The following is a 24,380-nucleotide window of genomic DNA, read 5'->3' on the forward strand; positions in this document are numbered from 1 at the left end:
TAAATTTTTATTTATATGACTTTGGTCTATAGCTGTCAAAGGCCTCGGCCTTAAAACTGGTTCCTGCTGTGATGTCATGCACTCAGGGCTGGCTGGCTCAGTGGGGCAGCTCAAATGCCAACTTTGTGGTCGATTTTAACTCTCAAAAATATAATTTTTTTAAATTCCCATTTATGCAGCATACAAGAGTCAAGGATGGAGATACTATCCACTCAGAAATTTATTTAAAAATAAAGGTTCTGCATATCTCCTTTAAGCTATATACTCCACAGAGCGGGGCTTTATGGAAGAGTGGCCAGAAAAAAAAAAAGCCATTGCTTAAGAAAACATGTTTGGAGTTTGCCCAGCAGCATGTAGCAGACTCCCCAAACATATGGAAGAAGATTCTCTGGTCAACTGAGACTAAAATTGATCTTTTTGGCCATCATGGGAAATGCCATGTGTGGTGCAAACCCAACACCCTGAGAACACCATTCCTACAGTGAAGCATGGTGGTGGCAGCATCATGCTGTGGGGATGTTTTTCATCTGCAGGGACAGGAAAGCTGGTCAGGACTGAAGGAAATATGGATGGCACTAAATACAGTGCAAGTCTGGAGGAAAACCTCTTTGAGTCAGCTAGAGGTTTGAGAGTGGGACGAAGGTTCACATTCCAGCAGGACAATGACCCTAAACATACTGCAAAAGCTACACTGGAGTGGTTTAAAGGGAAACATTTAAATGTCTTGGAATGGCCTAGTCCAAGCCCAGACCTCAATCCAATTGAGAATCTGTGGCATAACTTGAAGATTGCTGTACACCAACACAACCCATCTAACTTGAAGGAATTGGAGCAGTTTTGCCTTGAGAAATGGGTAAAAATCCCACTGGCTAGATGTGCTAAGCTAATAGAGACATACCCCAAGAGACTTACAGCTGTAATTGCAGCAAAAGGTGGCTCTACAAAGTATTGTCTTTGGGGGGTGAATACTTACTCCAGATTTCTGTTTTTTTTCCATCTTAATTATTGTTTGTATCACAATAAAACAACAATTTGCACCTTTAAAGTTGTAGGCATGTTGTGTAAATCAAATGGTGCTAACCCCCCAAAAATCCATTTTAATTCCAGCTTGTAATGCGACAAAACAAGACAAACACAAAGGGGGATGAATACTTTTGCAAGACACTATATACAGTAGAACATAATTCTATAGGATATTTTACTCATAAGATTTCCATAAAAATATGACTGGCATTACAACCGACCCCACTCTCCACTATTTCCACATCATGTGTGAGACAAACGCTAAAATAAAGTCTAAAATCCAGTTTCTAACCAGTAAAATTTATTTATATATAACAACAGTACAAATTGAATCCTTGGCTTGCAAAATAGGTGTGCTTCATATTTACAATAGGTACACAATAATATATAACAAAAACTAAAGCAAATAAAAAAGACAAAACTTTTTTTTTAATACTTTAACATTCTTACAGTTTTCACAACACTTTTATAAAACAACAATAACAGACAGCAATAAGTACTATTATCATCATGGGCATTATTATTATTATTATTATTATTATTATTATTTTGTATTAACTATATTACAGACCTCCAGTGTCTAAAAAGATATTGTATGTGGAAATGTAACATATAACCAGGTAGCATCTGGACTGCAGAGATCTCTCCCATTATTCCTGTCCTTCCTCCAATGAATGGCTGGATTGGTAAAGTGAAGAGATCATGAGGATAATGTCAGTGTTGCACATGATAGCGTGATGTGAGCTAATAAAGTGCACAAAACTGGACTTTTGTGCCAAAAGTAGGAAAGGGCTGCACTAATGCATCACTGTACACCACTTCAGTGGTTTCACTTTAACGCCTCATGTTCTGAATTTCTAATCTGTTTTGGATAACAGTGGGAGAGACAGAGAGGAAAAAGAGCTCGTACTACACCTAATAAGAAGCATTATGTTTTAACACAGGGGATGTTCGACCTGTACATATGATGGGGTCTTTATTTGGATTGGTTGTATTGTTTAGCAGTGTTGTATACAGTGTGTAATGTGCCAACGACTCCATCTCATAACCACACCATGGAGTCATGACTATTACTAACTACAGTATTATCATCTATCATCACCTGTTATTACCATAACTGCCAGCAGAAATGAGAGGAGTCTGTGCTGTTCTTGCTTTGACAGTTTTGGTTATTTTTCTTCTGAGCTTTCCTTCTTTATTACGACTTCTTCTGGGAAAATCTGTGTGAATTTTTAGAAAAAGGAACAGCCAAGCTGCTATATCCTCGATTTAATTTGGTCATATCAGCATTACCATTCCAATGTAAGAAAATGGGAGGAGCACAAATGGTGTGAGAGCTGAGAGCTGGGAAAGACAGCTGGAGCTGGAATGGGTTTGTCTAGCAAATAAAAAATACAGGAAGACCTTCTGATAGCCTGAAGCAAGCTGCACTTCTATATCACCTGATGTCACTGGAATACAACATGTATTATGTCCGTGTGTGTGTGTGTGTGTGTGTGTGTGTGTGTGTGTGTGTGAGAGAGAGAGAAAGAGAATGTTCTCAATGAATGAAATTCACATGCTCAAGTGCATTTTAATGCCTATATATGATTATGTACAAACATCATTCCTGCAGTGTTTCTAACATGCTGTAGCTTAACAAATTAATTCTATGTCAGTCTTTTTTATTATTCCTCTCTTCCTCTTATTTCTGATGTGTGTTCAGTGTATACTCTTTTTTTAATCTCCTGATCTTAGTGTGCACATGACTAGCTGAGATCAAAGCCATGCTTCAAAGCCCTGGCAGGAAACTGAGAGTAACACCCTCCATCTATTTCTCTCTATCCCTCTCTCTCGTTTCTATCCTTCCCAAGCATTCAGTGCAATACAGCTAAGTGGTAAAGCGCTGTGGGTGGCACGGTGGTGTAGTGGTTAACACTGTAGCCTCACAGCAAGAAGGTCCTGGGTTCGAGCCCAGCGGCTGGCGAGGGCCTTTCTGTGTGGAGTTTGCTTGTTCTCCCGTGTCTGTGTGGGTTTCCTCCGGGTGCTCCGGTTTCCCCTACAGTCCAAAGGTTAGGTTAATTGGTGGCTCTAAATTGACCGTAGGTGTGAATGTGAGTGTGAATAGTTGTTTGTCTCTGTGTCAGCCCTGCGATAACCTGGCGACTTGTCCAGGGTGTACCCCACCTCTCGCCCATATTCAGCTGGGATAGGCTCCAGCTTGCCTCCGACCCTGTAGAACAGGATAAGTGCTACAGATAATGGATGGATGGATGGGTAAAGCACTGCACAGTGCCTGTGCTCTTTTAACCTTTCTTTCACCTTCATTTGCTCTCAACATTTTGTTTATCCGTCTCAGACGAAACAAATTTGCTGACACTGTGAATAAGAAACAATACAGAAACAAAAGAAAGAATGGAAAAGGGGCTTTAAATCTGCATACGGGGATTCAGAAGTCAATTTCAGTAATGCACAAATTCAGTTTTAAAGCAGAATCAGGTATCAGATTGACCTGAATAAAGATGTCGTTTTTACATTGCTGAAAGACTCATGGAAGAAAACGATGATGATCCTGGCAACAGGTTGCGGGTTGCAAATAAGTCATCTTAAACCCCCACCACCACCACCACCCACACACACACAGTTGTCCATTGTTCAGATCTTTAAAAACAGCTTTACGTAGAATCATGCATTATAAATTAAAGCTATGTCATATTTTGTTCATACATGCTGTTGACATTTTTCATGATGCAGAATGGGAGAAAACACACACACACACACACACACACACACACACACACACACACACACACACACACACACACACACAGAGCTATCACCATTCCAATTTTTCGACTAGCATGAGGAGCTCACTTTCTCTTCGTACCAGTTCTTGACTTCAGGGGCAAGAGTGAACGTGGCAGCTGAGTCTGCTGAAGATCTTTTCTAGTTCTTCTCCAGTGCCACTCTGTTCTCGCTGTTCAAGTTTTGAAGTGTTTTGCTCCCTTAATAAAGCATTAACCGTTTCTGACATTGACAATCGAGACTGACCTTTTGGCACATAATCGTGATACAATGCCACAGTTAGTTTAGTGCTGTGTAAATGTATGGGTAGCAGGATGGGACACTATTCTCAGCTTGCTTCTGAGCCAGCCACATGCACCACTCAAGTAAAACCCTTGGCACATGAAAATATGGACATATGGGAACAAAGACATTATTCTTCGTTTATGAGGTACTCTACAATGCATGCAAAATTCACACACATTTGACCATAGGTAATAAGTAATACTGCCTGGTACTGAGGTGAGCTGACCTTGAGTCAGTGCTCTCCTTTTCAGGAATGTTCCTCGACCTACCAACTCATATAAAGGGCTCTTATTACTGCTGCAGCGCATCAGATCCCCTTTTGGCCATTTTGCCACAGAGATCAGCTCAACTGACTTCTTTTTTAAAAGAACAATCAAACAAACAAACAAACAAGACAAGACATAGGAACATTTGTACATTCACAAAGGCTTACATGTAGAAAGCAGGACGTAGAGACAGATTGCAAGGGGATCCCTTTTAAGCAAGTCTCGTAGTGTTTTCCATGGATGAAGTGCAGTCTTGGAAAACATGAGAGTTGCATGGATGAAAGAAAAGACATGCTGGTCAAACTCTGACCCTTCAACACCAACAGTTTGCTACTTGCTCGTGAATCCTAGAGAGGTCTGTAAAGTCCACATTCTTTATACGATGAGCAGACAGCACATGAGGGATGCATCCTCGGCTTTTAAACAGTCAGATATAGAAATATCATGATCACATTATTTGATGAAGAGGACAACTAATGTTAGAATGCCTTTAATAATTTGGAGGCACAAGCTCAACAGAATAAATTAAATAAAAACAAATAGCATATAAAAATAAAAATTTGGAAGTAAAATCCATCCACTGGATTTAAACTGAGGCATTAAATATCCAATGCTCTCTCTTATGTTCTTCTGACTCGGACATGCCACCAGAAAAAAAATAAAAATTAAAAAAATTAAAATTACAAAGAGGTATTGGAGCTGTAGTTCTGTCACATCATGGGTAGAAAACCAACGAAGACTAAACAGATACAAAAACAAACATGCATGATGCCGCTAAATGCTGACGGGCCCTTGAGTTCCTCTTACACACTGGAAGGCAAATGTAGATGGATGTGCACACTGACTTGTGGAGGTAAGCGTTTTGACCCTTTTCAAAGAAATACCATAACAAGAGATCAGAAAATCCTAAGTCAGCTGTATCCTGTTTCCTCTTGAGTTCCAGGACCAGGCTTTGGATAAAGGATTCATGGCACAGAGAATTTGTGTTCCATTTTCTCTATCCGTGTGTGTGTGTGTGTGTGTGTGTCTCAGCTCTCCAGGGACATAGCAGCAATCAGTTGGTCCACCTTGTAGGCCAGCTTCTGCTTCCTCGCCTGCTCGTCCTGCTCCAGCGCTGCAGTGATCTGGAGACACAAAGCAACCACTCATTAATTAACACACAGACCACGTCACGACCGCGCTGATACCACAGAGTTGATTATATGACCAAACAGCACTTAAGGAGAGAAATCAAGCATCAGACAACAGTCCAGCACCTGGTGTCAGTTAAAGAAAATATTAAGCCAGTGTTCTTTCCTTCCCTGATGTCTTTTGCTGTAGCCGACATGCATGTGGCACTAAAACATCATTCCATAAACTATAAGATGTGAAAACTGTAATGTTGTCAGAACACAGTGATAAAAATGCTGTGAAAAAACTGGAGCACTGTCACAGAGAATGTAGGCCAGAAGTGAAAATGCTGACATAGAAGCTCTTTTTACATAGATACATACATATTCCAGCTTTAGTGATTTACTTATTTAGTCCTCTTTGTCCCGGGCGGGACATAAGGCATCAACAAGGCGTCTCCATTTGTTCCTGCTGTTTGCAGCATGTTGTGCCTCACCCCATGAGAGACCCATCTCCTTCAGTTCATGCATGATGGTATGCCTCCATGTGGTTTTCAGGCATCCTTCCTTCCTTTTTCCAGGTGGTGTCCAGTTCAGTGCGGTCTTTGGAGTACGCGACTGGTCCATTCTGAGGATGTGTCCTAGCCATCGTATCCGGTGGCGCTTGATCTCAGTGGTGATGTCCTGGCTGCCGGTTCTCTGGTAGAGTTCTGTATTGGAGACTTTCATGGGCCAGAAAATGTGGCAGATTCTCCTGAGGCATCCATTGTGGAAAATGCTGAGCTTCTTCATGTCGCTCTTGGTCACCTTCCAGCACTCAGAGCCATACAGCAAAACTGGTTTGACAAAACTGGTGTACAGCCTGAGTTTTGTAGTGGTGCTGTACTGCCTGGATCCCCAGATTGGCTTGAGTCTGGCGAAGGAACCTCTGGCTTTGCTGAGTCTAGCTTGTATGTCCTTCTGTGCCACACTGTCTGTGCTAACAACACTTCCAAGATAAGTGAAGTCACGGACCTGTTCTAGAGGAGCGCCATTCACAGTGACCTGCATTTCACATCTGGTGTTTATGCTCATGCCTTTGGTCTTAGAAGTGCTGATGGTTAGCCCCACCTTGGTGGCGAAGTCACTCAGCCTGTCTATTTTCTGCTGGAGGTGGGTAAGCTTGGTGGACAGTACGGCAAGGTCATCCGCAAAGTTGAGGTCTTCTAGCTGGGAGAATGGGGTCCACTGGATGCCTGTGGGCTTGTCAGAGGCATTCTTCATCACCCATTCGATGGTGACCAGGAAGAGGATCGGGGAGATGATACATCCCTGTCGCACACCAGACCTCACAGGAAACCAGTCTGACAGTTGTCCATCTACAATGACACTGCACTCGAACTCCAGGTAGAAGAGCCTCATCAGTGTGACCATCTTTGGGGGTACACCATAGGAGGCCAGGATCTTCCATAGAGTCTCTTGATGCACACTGTCAAACGCCTTCTGGAAATCTATGAAGTTGATGTGCACAGGGGTGTTCCACTCCATCAACTGCTCTGCTCGATGATGTTCCTCAATGTGAAGATCTGGTCAATACACCTTCTGCCTCTCCTGAAGCCAGCCTGTTCCTGTCTCAGTCTACCATTAATGGCTCTGCCAATTCTGCCAAGAAGAACCCTACAGAAGATCTTCGACGGGACTGAGAGGAGTGTTATGCCTCGCCAGTTATCACAGGCCTGGAGGTCACCTTTCTTGGGGAGCTTCACAACAAGGCCTCTGTTCCAGTCGTCGGGGACAGCTTCCTCATTCCAGATGTCCTTGAAGAGGTCAATGAAGACCTTACTGGAGGTGTCTACGTCAGCTTTCAGCATCTCTGCATGGATGGAGTCGATACCTGCTGCTTTCCCATTTTTCATGGTTTTAATGGCTAGTCTGACTTCTGCCTCAGTTGGTGGGCTGGTATCGATATCCAGCAGTTCGTTGGCAACAGGGGGCTCCGGTGGGTCAGCTGGGTCCAGTCAATTCAGTACTTCCTGGAAGTGCTGTACCCATCTTGCCACGTTCTCTTGCTCAGTGGTGAGGCTGTTGCCTTGCTTGTCCTTAACTGGCATGGAGTGATTTGATGACGTACCAGTAAGCTGTCTGGTAATCCTATACACCAATCACTTTAGTGATTTACACTGAACTAAATAAAGCCACGCCAGTGTGAGTTTTTACATTGTGAGCCAGCATTCCGAGGTGTGACGTATCACAACGGAGCATCAGTATATAGCATACCGTATCTACACATCAGAAATATGAACACCCTGATCGTACCGGCGCTGCTTTAAGCACAACAGCGGATGAACTGATTGTTGAGGTGATTTTATTAACTATCACATTTGTTAAATAACTCACTTTTAAGGGAAGCAACAGTCTCTCTCTCTCTCTCTCTCTGTCTCTCACTCTCTCAAAAAAAAAAAAAAAAAAAAAAAATATATATATATATATATATATATATATATATAGTGCCTTGAAAAAGTATTCATACCCCTTGAACTTTTTCACATTTTTCCACCTTAGAACCATGAACTTAAAAGTTTTTTATTGAGATTTTATGTGATAGACCAACACAGAGTAGCGCATAATTGTGAAGCAAAATGAAAATGATAAATGGTCTTCAAAATTTTAAACAAATAAAAATCTGAAAAATGTGGTGTGCATTAGTATTCAGCCCCCTGTCCTCTGTTACCTCTAAATACAATCCAGTGCAATCAATTGCCTTCAGAAGTCATCTAATTAGTTAATAGAGTCCTACTGTGTGTAATTTACTCTCAGCATAAATACCCTTGTTCTGTGAAGGCCTCAGTGGTTTGTTAAAGAACACTGAAGAACAAACAGCATTATGAAGACCAAAGAACTCACCATCACAGGTCAGGGATAAAGTTCTGGAGAAGTTTAAAGCAGGGTTAGGTTATAAAAAAATATCCCAAGCTCTGAACATCTCAAGAAGCACTGTTCAATCCATTATTCAAAAATGGAAAAAGTATGACACAACTGCAAACCTAACAAGATATGGCCATCCACCTAAACTGACAGAGCGAGCAAGGAGAGTACTGGTCAGAGAAGCAGCCAAGAGGCCCATGATCACTCTGGAGGAGCTGCAGAAATCCACAGCTCAGGTGGGAGAATCTGTGCACAGGACAACTATAAGTCGTACACTCCACAAATCTGGCCTTTTTGGAAGAGTGGCAAGAAGAAAGCCATTGTTGAAAGACAGGCATAAGAAGCCATGTAGGGGACACAACAAACATGTGGAAGAAGGTGCTTTGGTCAGATGAGAACAAAGTTGAACTTTTTGGCCTAAATGCAAAGCGCTATGTGTGGCAGAAAACTAACACTGCTCATCACCCTGCACACACCATCCCCACTGTGAAACATGGTGGTGGCAGCATCATGCTATGGGGATGTGTTTCTTCAGCAGGGACAGGGAAGCTGGTCAGAGTTGATGGGAAGATGGATGGAGCTAAATACAGGGCAATCCTGGAAGAAAACCTGTTGGAGGCTGCAAAAGACTTGAGACTGGGAAGGAGATTCACCTTCCAGCAAGACAATGACCCTAAACATACAGCCAGAGCTACAATGGAATGGTTTAGATCAAAGAATATTCATGTGTTAGAATGGCCCGGTCAAAGTCCAGACCTAAATCCCATTGAGCATCTGTGGCAAGACTTGAAAATTGCTGTTCACAGACGCTCTCCATCCAATCTGGCTGAGCTTGAACTATTTTGCAAAGAAGAATGGGCAAAAATTTCAGTGTCTAGATGTGCAAAGCTGGTAGAGACATACCACAAAAGACTTGCAGCTGTAACTACAGCAAAAGGTGGCTCTACAGAGTATTGACGCAGGGGGGCTGAATACTAATGCACACCACATTTTTCAGATTTTTATTTGTTTAAAATTTTGAAGACCATTTATCATTTTCGTTTCACTTCACAATTATGTGCAACTCTGTGTTGGTCTATCACATAAAATCTCAATAAAAAAACTTTTAAGTTCGTGGTTGTAAGGTGGAAAAATGTGAAAAAGTTCAAGGGCTATGAATACTTTTTCAAGGCACTGTATATATATAATTATCTGTAGCCACTTTATCCTGTTCTACAGGGTCGCAGGCAAGCTGGAGCCTATCCCAGCTGATTACGGGCGAAAGGCGGGGTACACCCTGGACAAGTCGCCAGGCCATCACAGGGCTGACACATAGACACAGACAACCATTCACACTCACATTCACACCTACGGTCAATTTAGAGTCACCAGTTAACCTAACCTGCATGTCTTTGGGGGAAACCGGAGCACCCGGAGGAAACCCATGTGGACACGGGGAGAACATGCAAACTCCACACAGAAAGGCCCTCGTCAGCCACGGGGCTTGAACCCAGACCTTCTTGCTGTGAGGCGACAGCGCTAACCACTACACCACCGTGCCGCCCTGAAAAGTAACATTTTAAACAATATCTCAATGAACACAAACAATTTCCAAAATGTTGACAAGACAAAGTTTAATATAACATCTGTTTAACTTATAACGCAAGGTTAATAATATAACTTAGATTACACATTTTTCAGTTTTACTCAAGTTAGGGTGGTGCAAAAATGAGTACACCCCACAACAAAAACTACTACATCTAGTACTTTGTATGGCCTCCATGATTTTTAATAACAGCATCAAGTCTTCTAGGTATGGAATGAACAAGTTGGCGACATTTTGCAACATCAATCTTTTTCCATTCTTCAACAATGACCTCTTTTAGTGACTGGATGCTGGATGGAGAGTGATGCTCAACTTATCTCTTCAAAATTCCCCATAGGTGTTCGATTTGGTTCAGATCAGGAGACATACTTGGCCACTGAATCACTTTCACCCTGTTCTTCTTCAGAAATCCAACAGTGGCCTTAGATGTGTGTTTAGGATCATTGTCATGTTGGAAAAGTGCACGATAACCAAGGGCACGGAGTGATGGGAGCATCTTCTCTTTGAGTATAGAGCAATATGTCTGTGAGTTCATGATGCCATCAATGAAATGCAGCTCCCCGACACCAGCAGCACTCATGCAGCCCCACATAAGGACACTGCCACCACCATGTTTCACTGTAGGCACCAGGCATTTTTCTTTGTATTCCTCACCTTTGCGACACCATACAGTTTTGAAGCCATCAGTTCCAAAAACATTTATCTTGGTCTCATCACTCCAGAGTATAGAGTCCCAGTAGTCTTCATCTTTGTCAGCGTGGGCCGTGGCAAACTCTAGGCGGGCTTTTTTGTGCCTGGGCTTTAGTAGAGGATTCTTTCGTGGACAGCATCCATGCATGCCATTCCTCTGCAGTGTATGCCATATTGTGTCATGGGAAATAGTCACCCCAGTTTGGCTTTCTATTTCTTTAGATAACTGCAGTGAACTTGCATGCCGATTTTCTTCAACCCTTCTCATCAGAAGACGCTCCTGTCGAGGTGTTAACTTCCGTGGATGACCTGGACGTCTCTGTGAGATGGTTGCAGTTCCATCTTTCTTAAATTTTTGTACCACTTTTGCAATAGTATTCTGACTGATAAGTAAAGCTTTGCTGATCTTCTTGTAGCCTTCACCTTTGTGGTGTAAAGAAATTATTTTCGTTGGGGAATTCTGAAGAGACAAGTTGAGCATCACTCTCCATCCAGCATCCAGTCACTAAAAGAGGTCATTATTGAAGAATGGAAAAAGATTGATGTTGCAAAATGTCGCCAACTTGTTCATTCCATGCCTAGAAGACTTGGTGCTGTAATTAAAAATCATGGAGACCATACAAAGTACTAGATGTAGTAGTTTTTGTTGTGGGGTGTACTCATTTTTGCACCACCCTACTTTGAGTAAAACTGAAAAATGTGTAATCTAAGTTTATCTTATTAACCTTACTTTCACGTTATAAGTTGTTATATTATATATTATGTTATAACGTGTTATAAGATGTTATATTAAACTTTGTCTTGTCAACATTTTGGAAATTGTTTGTGTTCATTGAGATATTGTTTAAAATGTTACTTGTCAAAGGGGGTGTACTCATTTACGCTGAGCACTCTATCTATCTATCTATCTATCTATCTATCTATCTATCTATCTATCTATCTATCTATCTATCTATCTATACACACACGGTGTCTTTGCAAAAGTGTTTGGTGTTTGTCCTGTTTTGTTGCATTACAAGCAGGAATTAAAATAGCTTTTTGGAGGGTTAGCACCATTTGATTTACATAACATACCTACCACTTTAAAGGTGCAAATTGTTTTTTTTTTAATTGTGACACAAATGATAAGATGAAAAAACAGAAATCTGGAGTGTGCATAGGTATTCACCCCCTTTCATATGAAACCCCTAAATAAAAGCTGGTCCAACCAATTCACTTCATACGTCACATAATTAGTTGATTAAGCTTCACCTGTGTGCAAAGTGTCACATGATCTGACACATAGTGTCTACATAAAGCAACCTATTCTGGAAGGACCCTGACTCTGCAACACTACAAAGCAAGCAACATGAAAACCAAGGAGCCAGGGCTTTACATTAACTTTTTTGCTCACTGGCCACTGTGGCTAGTGGTTTTCCCGAGTCACTAACCATTCAGCCTTTTCACTAGCCACAATTTTGTTGCCAGGAAATCGCAGTTTTTTCTTCACCATGATACGTTAAAGTTCAGAAGATCTAGATTTAATTATGAATGGCAGCGTATAATGTATCTCTACAGTAGCACTCAAGTATTCAGTGCTGTTAAGGTAGCTCCCTATATGAAAACATGCAACCAATTCAGACAAAAATATAAACAGAGTATTCTGTTTATTGAACTCAAATTCAAGCCCCTTACAATATGAAATATCGTATAATATGAAAAATAACATTCAGTACAACTGAACTGATTCTAATATTAAAAGTCCAATTCAAAACATTTATCATTGAAAAACATTTGATGTTTTGATATGCAAGTATTATGTGTATTATCAAGTATTATTATGTATATTATGTATTATCTATTAAAGGTCCCATGGCATGAAATTTTCACTTTCTGAGGTTTTTTAACGTTAAAATGAGTTCCTCTGACCTTCTTAAGCCACCCCAGTGGCTAGAAATGTCATAATGTGTAAACCAAACTATGCCCACCCTTTGTCAACATTTGAGAATGGCGCGTCAAAATGGCGCGTTGATAGGCTCTTCCCTTTACTACGTCAGCAAGGGAGATGATCCCCACGCCCCCCTTCTGGATTCCCACCCACTGTATGGATTGCCCGCCCAGCTCAAAAGTTGCCACCATAGATACGTCACTTCAATTTTGTAGTGAGGAGACCATAGAGGACACAACAACATGGCACCACCTAAGCGAGCGAAACATGGAAATTGCGCTGTACATGGATGTGACAACACAGAAAGGAGTCTGTTTTTACTGCCGACGGGAGAGCCCCTGAAGACACAGTGGCTTAATTTTATTTACTCCAATAATACGCCGTCGAGTCTACCTAAGACGGTGTATGTTTGTCGGAAGCATTTTCCTGATGAATGTTTCCACAACTTGGGACAGTACAGGGAAGGTTTTGCACATCAACTGTCACTGAAGCCTGGGTCCGTACCAAGCATCCCTGCCGAATCAGCCACAAACACCGAACAAGTAAGTGTATAACTGTTAAGTCGTTTTGCCGTGTTTTAAAATCGGTGCAAACCGGGATATAGCCTAAATCACTACCTTTGTGTAAACACAGACTCGGTTTAATTGCGAACTTTATAACGGGAAACATAACCAACCCAATAATTCCCATTTCCAGACATAACATTTCAAACTCACCATTCTGATACGTCCTGCTGAAGTCGGTGATTTACAGTTTGTTCAACTGCTTGCGCTTCTGCTTTGGGGTCGGACTCCGGGTCAAAAGCAAAAGCTTGGACTGTTGTTTGACCTGCCATTGCTACTGTTCACACACAGGTAGCATGCCCGCAGCTTGGTCAAGCCCCTCCCCCCATGGCCCGCCCCCACCCTCTACCCTTCCCCGCCTCCATGCTTCTCATTAGCAAAACGACGCACTGGGAAAAGGGCTGAAATGGGGCTTTCTCCCAGGAGGCTATATCTACATGCCGAGGGTTCATTTCGAGAAAGGCTGCGGATATAACATCCGGAAACCTCCACGAGCCCGTTTAAAGCATCAACAAACCACCATGCCATGGGTCCTTTAATAGTGTGTGTGAACATGTGTAGAGAGAGACATTAAATGTCCTCATTACATTCATCATCAGATGAGTCTGAATGGTCCATGAAAAATGGTCTTCATGACCTGAGGCTTCCAGCAGGCCATAAGTTGATAGCTGGGGCGGGATCAACTTCTTTATAATCACGTGAACATTTCTAAACAGCAGCTCCATCCTCTCCAGCTCAGCCGACTTCATGACAGCCAGGGACTTGAAAGCAATGCTGTCCTGTAGTGACCAGCCATCTTTGCCGGTTTTGATGTTATGCTACCGATGTGTCCATTTGACTTTTCGTGGTCCTTTATAGTTTCGAGTTTAAAATTACTGGTGCCTGTCTTTGCCATACTTTCTACAGTCTTTGCAGTACAGGGTATTTTCGGTTTTGCTATGAACTAGCCAATCTCGCCCTAACTTCCATTTGTCATTGAACTGTCTTATCATCCTATTAGCGTCTTGTTCATCCCCATGGCCGCAGCCAGCTCTGAGGCCCCCACGGTCCGGACCTCGGTCATTTTTAAGAGCTGAAAATACATTTGTACGCTAAATATTCAACTGGATAAAAAATAAAGAATAACATTAAAACGTCTCCGTAAAAAGTGCATTGTTAATTATGTTAAACGCTGATTCTGTCTTCTGTGTGTGTTTGGTGGGCACGGCTCTGAGACCAAGAACACAAAAGCGAATGAGCGCGCGACTCGGCGGAGGAACGCAGTGCAGGAGACACGGGGTTTCCATGGTAAACATCAGTGCACTTTCATCAAGCTGTTAAATTTACATTTTCGAAGCAGCACAGTTGTAGCCTACCTTGTTTGTTATTTTAAAAATAAATCATTCGATAAGCCAAAGCAATAGAGTGGAAAGTTTCAACTTATATTTGCCTTGGATAACTTTGCCTAAAACATGGTGGTGTATACTGATTTTTTTCCCAGAATTTTTTTTTTTTGTGTAGGTGTAACAGATGCCAGATTGTTACTGTATCTTAGTTCCATAGGCTACATGGTGAGGGTATCTTTTGTCCTCATTGCTTGGGCCAGATCAAACCATTAAACAAGCTTAAATTATTCTTACTCTTGCCACATACATGATTTTTTTTTCAAAACTGATGATATTCAGTTCAAACACCATTAAAAGTAATTTCAGTAATAGATCTCTTGTGTGGCGTGTAATTTACCCCTCTCATTTAAATATGTAGAACATTTTTCGGTGCGCGCATCACGGACCTCAGTGATTTTAAAATGCTGCCTCTGGCCCTGATCATCTCTGCCCCTTTTTCCCTGAGCAGCAAGGTTTGAAACTCCAGCTATATGCCGCCACATAGTGCACTTGTCAGTCGTCAGCAACTTTGTTGCTTCGTTCATTAACCGCAGGTTACCGTATCACTGATTTTATCTGAGACATTAACAAATGTTCTAAACAATTCTAACATGTCAGAATGTTTATGCAGGTGCTCATGGGAGTTGTAGGCATGTACTGTAATATTACATTGCGATGCGTTTATTATGTAAGATGCCTTCAGAGAAAACTACAATTAAAATATATTGTCATACCACAGAAGAAACCACCCGCCAAAGTGGCTAGTGGGACTAAAGTTATTACCCGCCAAAGCCGAATTTTACCCGCATTTGGCGGGTGGGCGGGTGCTAATGTAAAGCCCTGCAAGGAGCACTCCAAACAGGTCAGAGACAAAGTTGTGAAGAAGTATGGATCAGGGTTGGGTCATAAAAAATATCCCAAACTTTGAATATCCCAGGGAGCACTATTGAATCCATTATAGCAAAATGGAAAGAATATGTCACCACTACAAACCTGACAAGAGAAAGCTGCCCACCAAAACTCACAGACCAGGCAAGGAGGGCATTAATCAGAGATGCAAGAAAGACACCAGAGATAGCACTGAAGGAGCTGCAAAGATCCACAGTGGAGATGGGCTGCAAAGCCGGGGCGAAGCTAAAGGCTAGGCTAGCGGACAACCGGCAGTGCTACAAACCATCCATTCCCTCCGTTATCATGGGGAATGTGAACTCGCTGCTGAATAAGGTCGACAAGCTATCCACACTGAACAATCAGCAGATTTACCAGGAGAGCAGCTTATTTATTTTTACGGAGACATGGCTTACACACCTTGTACTGGATGCTAACGTGGACCTGTGGGGATTCACTGCTGTGAGAGCCGACAGAGACACTAAAGCATGCTGGAAAGGCAAAGGTGGGGGACTCATCATTTATGTGAACAACCGCTGGTGTAACCCGGGACATATCTCCGTAAAGACAGTCTTATGTTGCCTGGACCTGGAGCTGCTAGCCGTTAGCCTGCGGTCATATTATCTGCCGAGGGAGTTCAGTCACATGATCACCATCTGTGTTTACATCCCTCCGAGGGCAGACACAGCCACTGCATGTGAGAGGATTCACTCTGTCACAGCAAGGCTGCAGACACAGCACCCTGAAGCATTTATCATCATTTCTGGGGACTTTAATCATGCTACTTTGGACTCTACTTTGGCTGCTTTTTACCAGGCTGTGGACTGTCCAACCAGGAACAACAAGACAATTGACTTGCTGTATGCTAATGTGAGGAATGCATACAGAGTCACACCCCTCCCCCCACTAGGGAAGTCTGACCACAACCTGGTTCGTCTACAGCCGAAGTACACCCCCTTGGTCCAAAGGCAGCCTGCAACAACTATCCCCATCAGGAGGTGGTCCCCTGAAATGGAAGATGCCCTCAGAGACTGCTATGACACCACAGACTGGGATGTGCTGCTTAGCCCACACTATGAGGACATTGAGGGGCTGACACAGTGTCTGACAGATTACCTCAACTTCTGTGCAGACATGGTTTCCCCCGCTAGGACTGTATGGTGTTACCCTAATAACAAACCATGGGTAACACAGGAAGTCAAAGCTGTCCTCAACAGGAAGAAGGCCGCCTTCAGGAACAGGGAGGCGATGAAAGCAGCACAGCAGGAGGTGAAATGCTGCGTGAGAGAAGCTAAGGACAGCTACAGGAGAAAGGTGGAGCAGAAGCTGAAAGAGAACAGCATGAGGGAGGTCTGGGAAGGTGTGAAAATCATCACAGGCCACAATACAAAGACCAGAGTCGTTGAGGGGACAGTGGAGAGGGTGAACGAGTTGAATGACTTCAATCGGTACAACCAGCCCACGTCCCCCACCCTCCCCCTCACTGCAGCCATCTCTCCTTCTTCCCTCAACACACCTCCCTCCAGTCATTGCAGCAGCCCCCTCCTCCCCTACCTCAACACAGACTCCTCCATGCATTACTGCAGACCAGGTCAGAGGTCAACTGAGGAAGCTTCACCCCAGGAAAGCAGCAGGCCCAGACAAGGTGTGTCCATGACTACTGAAGACCTGTGTTGCTGAACTGGGTGAACCACTCCAATGCATTTTCAACCTCTCAACATTTTCAGCCTGCAGCTGGGGAGAGTGCCCACCCTCTGGAAGACATCATAGATCATTCTAGTTCCCAAGAAGAACTGGCCCAGCGAGCTGAATGACTTCCGACCGGTGGCACTCACTTCACATCTGATGAAGATGTTGGAGCGGCTCTTCTTCAGCTTCCTCAGACCCCAGGTGCAACATGCCCAGGACTGTCTGCAGTTTGCGTACCTGGCAGGTGTTGGTGTGGAAGACGCCATCATCTACCTGCTACACTGAGCCCACTTGCATCTGGATAAGGGAAATAGCACAGTGAGGATCCTCCTTCTTGGACTTCTCGAGTGCCTTCAACACCATCCAGCCCCTTATGCTTCAGGACAAACTGAACAGGATGCGAGTGGACCCCTGCCTGGTCACCTGGATCTCCAGCTACCTCACTGACAGGCCGCAGTATGTCAGGCTGAAGGACATCACGTCTGACACTGTGATTAGCAGCACCGGAGCACCCCAGGGCACGGTGCTGGCCCCTCTTCTCTTCACCCTGTACACCGCAGACTTCTGCTACAACTCGGAGCTGTGTCACATTCAGAAGTTCGCCAATGACACAGCCATTGTGGGGTGTATCAGGGATGACAGAGAGGAGGAGTATAGGAGCCTGGTGAGGGACTTTGCTGCTTGGTGCAACAGGAACCATCTGCAGCTCAACACCTCGAAGACCAAGGAGCTGGTCACTGACTTTGGGAGGTCCAGAACAAGGTCACAACCAGTTCTGATCGAGGGAGTCGAAGTGGAGGCTGTGGATTCCTACAAGTACCTTGGGCTGTGGCTGGACAGCAAGCTGGACTGGACTTACAACACCAACCACCTGTACAGGAAGGGACAGAGCAGGCTGTACTTCCTGAGGAGGCTGCGGTCCTTTAACATCTGCAGGAAACTCCTGTGGATGTTCTATCAGTCCATGGTTGCCAGTGTCCTGTTTTACACCGTGGTGTGCTGGGGGGGCAGCACATCCAAGAAGGACACATCCAGGTTGGCGAAACTGATCAGGCGGGCCGACTCTGTGGTCGGCATGAAGCTAGACTCTCTGGTGACGGTGGCAGAGAAGAAGACTATGGGCAAAATACTGAACATCATGGATGATGCCAGTCACCCTCTGCACACCATCATCAGCAACCAGAGGAGCCTGTTCAGTGACAGAATGCTCCTTCCCAAGTGCAGGACTAACAGACTTAAAAACTCCTTTGTCCCTCACGCCATCAGACTGTACAACTCCTCTCTGGGGGGGAGGAGGGGTAACAGGAGGACAGAGGATGGGAAAGAGCAGTAGCCTAGCCTGACAATAAACAATACTGGACAATGTGCAATATAATGTGCAATACCTCTTCCATTGGCCCTTTTCTTCCCCCCCTCTTCCCCATATCTTATTCTTATTCTTTTTTATATTTGTATATGCAAATACCTGAATTTTAATTTCCCTGAGGGAACCCGCCCAAAGGGATCAATAAAGTTCTCTCTAATCTAATCTAATCTAATCTAATCTAATCTAATCTAATCTAATCTAATCTAATCTAATCTAATCTAATCTAGTGAAGGCTTGGTTGGAACCCCGAAACGATGTGGCCAACGGAGCTCTGGCACCCTGCTCCACGAGGGAACCAGCATCAGTGGTGCAGCTCCTCACCAGCCCGATCGTCTCACCCTATGGCCTGCCATCATATCACTGCTGTGGAGTCAAGTGGTGCGGGCAGGAATTGCACAAGCTCGCCACCACCATTATCAACAAATCTTCGTGCAAGCTTTCTCATAGAGAGTAAGAAGTAAGTAAGTAAGCCACATTCACTGGATATGAGCAATCGTGCACACTGATTGGCTACTCTACTACTAGGATATCAGCTCATATACAATGAGTAGAGAAAAGCAAAATGGCAGAGTGCATCAAGTCAGATATATCACTTTGTTATCAAGTATTTAAAAGAAACAGAAATGGTTTATATATATATATATATATATATATATATATATATATATATATATATATATATATATACACACACAGGGAGTGCAGAATTATTAGGCAAGTTGTATTTTTGAGGATTAGTTTTATTATTGAAAAACAACTATGTTCTTGATGAACCCAAAAGACTCATAAATATCAAAGCTGAGTATTTTTGGAAGTTGGAGTAGGGCTTTCTTAGTTTTAGCTATCTTAGGAGGATATCTGTGTGTGCAGGTGACTATAACTGTGCATAATTATTAGGCAACTTAACAAAAAACAAACATATACCCATTTCACTCATTTATTTTCACCAGGGAAACCAATATAACAACTCAACATTCACTAATATACATTGCTGGCATTCAAAAACAAACAAAAAAAACAAATCAGTGACTAATATAGCCGCCTTTCTTTACAAGGACACTCAAAAGCCTGCCATCCATGGATTCGGTCAGTGTTTTGATCTGTTTGCGATCAACATTGCGTGCAGCAGCAACCACAGCCTCCCAGACACTGTTCAGAGATGTGTACTGTTTCCCCTCCTTGTAGATCTCACATTTGATGAGGGACCACAGGTTTTCTATGGGGTTCAGATCAGGTGAACAAGGAGGCCACGTCATTAATCTTTCTTCCTTTAGACCCTTTCTGGCCAGCCATGCTGTGGAGTACTTGGATGCGTGTGATGGAGCATTGTCCTGCATGAAAATCATGTTTTTCTTGAAGGATGCTGACTTCTTCCTGTACCACTGCTTGAAGAAGGTGTCTTCCAAAAACTGACAATAGGACTGGGAGTTGAGCTTGACGCCATCCTCAACCCGAAAAGGTCCCACAAGCTCATCTTTGATGATACCAGCCCATACCAGTACCCCACCTCCACCTTGCTGGCGTCTGAGTCGGACTGGAGCTCTCTGCCCTTTGCTGATCCAGCCACGAGCCCATCCATCTGGCCCATCAAGACTCACTCTCATTTCATCTGTCCATAAGACCTTAGAAAAATCAGTCTTGTGATACTTCTTGGCCCAGTCTTGACGTTTCATCTTGTGTGTCTTGTTCAGTGGTGGTCGTTTTTCAGCCTTTGTTACCTTGGCCGTGTCCCTGAGTATTGCACACCTTGTGCTTTTTGACACTCCAGTGATGTTGCAGCTCTGAAATATGGCAAAACTGGTGGCAAGTGGCATCTTGGCAGCTTCACGCTTGACTTTCCTCAGTTCACGGGCAGTTAGTTTGCGCCTTTTTTTTTTCAACGCGCTTCTTGCGACCCTGTTGACTATTTTGAATGAAGCGCTTGATTGTTCGATGGTCACGCTTCAAAAGCTGGGCAATTTTAAGAGTGCTCCATCCCTTTGCAATATATGTCACTATTTTTGACTTTTCTGAGTCCGTCAAATCCCTCTTCTGACCCATTTTGCCAAAGGAAAGGAAGTTGCCTAATAATTTTGCACACCTGATATAGGGTGTTGATGTCATTAGACCACACCCCTTTTCATTACAGAGATGCACATCACCTGGTATGCTTAATTGGTAGGAGGCTTTCAAGCCTATGCAGCTTGGAGTAGGCCAACATGCATAGAGAGGGTAATGTGGTCAACATACTCATTTGCCTAATAATTCTGCACTCCTTGTATATACACACACACACACACACACACACACCAATATCTCCTGTTCCATACTCCAGCCCAGTCAGTGGTGGTAATGTACCTATAAGTTGGTTTGCCCACCGCCAAGAAAAGAAGAAAAGAAAATGGCAGACTGTGTAACTGAACCAACTGATGACAGAATAAAATTATTTTCGAAAATAAAACCCCCCAAAATAAAAAAGCAACAAAATATGGAATAAAAGTGTTTGGTGATAAGAACATATCTTTTTTTATTTTTCAATAATTATTATTATAGCATTTTTCACAAATTGCTAGTCATTTCACCGGTTTATTTACATTCTAAGCAGAAAGGATTTGTCAGATGTTTTGTACAAAGTTTTTATTTATTGAATTTGCAAAAAATAAAATACTCTGTTTCTCAAAATCCAGTGAATGTGGAGAGAATAAAACAGTTAATCCACTTAATCTTGTTGTACAGCGCCTCGTTGGCTATCATCGCATACAGTATATGACTCAATTTTGTGGAATAACTGTTTTTTATATACACACACACACACACACACACATATATATATGAAACAGTGTCACAGAAAACTGCGCTCGCAAATGAGAGAGAGATAATGAGGAAGACAGGAATGGAGAGACTCATGTGAGCAACATGTTTGTGGATGAGAAATATGTTGGAGGAGAAAGTGCAGAGTAGTAGGAAGACATTTGAGGCGGAGCTTAGACGCCATGGACGGAGATGTTTGAATTCATGCTGCTCTCAGAAAGAAGAATGTCAATGTCAAAAATGGCACACTCCTCTCCCACCATGCCAACTATCCCTTTTACACAGATGTTGATTCCAGCTCTTTCTGGCTCAGAGGTGGAACAGACAGACCCCCAGTTCCACATCGAGACATTTTATACAGAATGTGAGGCAGAATAAAGGCGTAAGATTTCCGCCTTGAACAGGCTGTGGAAAAGGGGTCTGTGTCAGACTCTGGACACTGAAATGTCTGAGACTTTCATGCATTAATATGACATTTTGAGAAAATGTCTCAGTCTCCTTTTCTCAAGAGAGAGAGACCAAGGAACTCTCTCACTGTTCAATTTCCCTATTTTTAGAAAATATATATATTTTTTCCTCTGAGAAAAATGGAGATGAAGAGTGTAGAGGCTGAGCCAGGAGGAACTGCTGTATCACAGACACAAGATACAGGTTTTCAATAAAGGACATGTGATTGCTGTGTATATTTATGGTGGCCTAACATAGACCCTCTAACACAATGTTTAACAAAGCCTGTAAATAAGCAGGTATTAAAAGTGAGCAATAAATCCTAAAGGTCTGTATTTTAAGCTCCAATCCTATCAGGTGTTTCTTGCATTGTTCCTTTACCCTTCTTGCCCCAACACAATTGATTGAACTCACAAGTGACTTGATGGCTGGTTGATGAGATGAATCATATGTGTTCAGGAACACATTCACTAATCCGTATAGAGCCACAGCTCTGGGTGTGGGGATGATGATATGTATTCCACTAGAGTTAAAGGAAAGTTTTTGCACCACTGCTTCTGCATCACAGCCCCCAGCATTTTGATTTACTTCCTTTCCATCACATCTGTGCACATGTCACAAACACTTCAAGCTCAATGCTCATCAATGTACAGGATGGTATGTCCTGGTATGACTGTGTGGTGCAAGTCATGCTATATACATAACATTCTCTAGCTAACTTGAGTTAATTTGTGATAGTGTATGATTTTTATTGTTTTTATGAACTATAAATTCAGCTTGTTCAGTGTGTGGAGTGCAGGATGTTTAATCATTCTTCCTCTGTCAGTCAGAGAGCTAACTAAGATACACATAACAAATAAAGTTATAACTATAGTTTTATTTGTGATAAATGTATATTAGTTAGCTCTCTGACAAAGAAGATTACAGTTTTCGACATTCACCTCCAGACTGTAGACAGGGTTAATGAGAGTGAGACCAGTGTAGTGTCTGTAGGGGAAAATCTGGATACCCTTGGTGGAGTTGGCAATCCCCCCACTCCGTCATTAGAGCTTTCAGAGTGGGGTGAGTGGGTGATGACTTGGCGGTATAATCGCAGAGCCAAAGCTACTGCTGAGGCTCGCCCACGGGAGCCTCTCCGCTTCATATGTCAGGTTTGCTCTCCTCAGTGAAGCACCTGCTGAGAAACCTGAAACAGCTCTGGTTATAGGAGACTCTATCTTATGTCACGTGGAATTAGCTTGGCCTTTATGGGCACCAGTAGCTTTAGTCAGGCGCAGGCTGGGAGCAGGTAATCTTTGGGTCTTAGGCAAGCATAGGCTAATTATCCATGTAGGAGCTAATGATATACGCCTTCATTGGTCTGAGGCTACTAATAGTAACTTTGTAGAGGTGTTTAAATTAGCGAAGACTATGTCTGATGCTGTAGTATGCTCTGGCCCCATATCAATGCGGTGTGGCTATGTTGCTGAACTGCTGGTTGTCCAGGTGGTGCTTGGAAAACAATGTGGACTTATACAAGGGTAAGTCAAAAAGTTCTCAGACAAATTGAAAAAACATTCTTGATTTATGAAAATAACAAAGCTGGGCTTCTGATGGCAGCTAAGATGGCAGCTTGATTTTTGTGCTCTCCAACAGTTGAACAAAACAACTCTGACAACCTCTCAGATAATCTCAAAGTGAGTGTTTTTGTACATGATGAAAAAAGGGTTAGTACACGGAGTAGGAAAAACATGATGATGACAGGAAATATCGATGAATGGACACCACAAAGTGATGCTAACTGAAGTAGCCCCCCGACATGCGGGATGAACGAGGACAGGGAAGATGGCGGTAGCTTACGAAGTATACTGAACGAACTCAGGGACTTCAGGTGGGACTCACAGAGATTAAACAAGAACTGCACAGGACGAACAACAGACTGGAGGAGGCTGAGAGCCGAATTGACGAAGCAGAAATAGCACTACAGGCAATGACAAAGCCACTGAAATGGCTTTCACAGTGCCAGGCTAGCATGGAGGCTAAACTGATTGATCAAGAAGGAAGGGCTTGCTGGGACAATATTCGTATTTACGGCATACCCGAAGACACGGAGGGTGGCAACATTTCCATTTTCCTGGAAAACTTATTGAAAGAGTCGTTTGATTTTCCAAAACCAAGAGAGCACACAGGGCTCTGATACCCAGACCCACCAACCCACAGGCAAAGCCCCGGTCCATCATTGCCAAGTTTGCGAGCTACAGAGTAAAAGAAGAGCTGATCCATAAAGCCTGGCAGAAAAGAGAGGTATTTTACAACAACACCCACTTATACGTAAACCACGATTACCCACCTGCAATCCTCAAGAGACATGTGGAATATGCTGAAGTCAAGAAAATACTGAAGGAAAAGAAAATTAAGTTCCAGACTCCTTATCCAGCAAGACTACGGGCCTTCTATAACGACGGCTCCCACCTGTATCAGAATGCAGCAGAGGTGGCAGAGGATATGGCTTTGCGTGGTTTCCCTGTTACCATCGTACTTGCTCCAACCAGCCCGGATCAGCGAGAAATTCAACTCTTATCTACATGGCAACTGGCCAGGCGCCGACGAGCTGGAGCCTTGAACACAACCGATACAGCACCACAGGGGAAAAAAAGCCTCCCAGATGCAGTACAAAGAAAAACTTCAGGGTTTCAGACGGAACTCCCCTCCCGATTGAGT

At 43.1% G+C, this 24,380-nt stretch overlaps 1 protein-coding gene across 2 annotated transcripts in view; it reads right to left on the minus strand.

Moving 5' to 3' along the window:
- plxna2 (plexin A2) overlaps positions 1–24,380 on the minus strand; it is a 530,875-nt gene that overhangs the window by 36,561 nt on the left and 469,934 nt on the right. The window contains exon 32 of one of the 2 annotated variants that reach the window (XM_060937348.1): positions 3,765–5,482. The exons of the other annotated variant lie outside the window; for it this stretch is intronic. Coding sequence (XP_060793331.1) covers positions 5,387–5,482 — 96 coding nt within the window. The 3' untranslated portion in view covers positions 3,765–5,386. Of the gene's footprint in view, positions 1–3,764; positions 5,483–24,380 lie in introns of those variants that run through there. 2 annotated transcript variants of the gene reach the window in all.

Source organism: Neoarius graeffei, chromosome 13 (assembly GCF_027579695.1).
Source record: "Neoarius graeffei isolate fNeoGra1 chromosome 13, fNeoGra1.pri, whole genome shotgun sequence".
Lineage (NCBI taxonomy): Eukaryota > Metazoa > Chordata > Actinopteri > Siluriformes > Ariidae > Neoarius > Neoarius graeffei.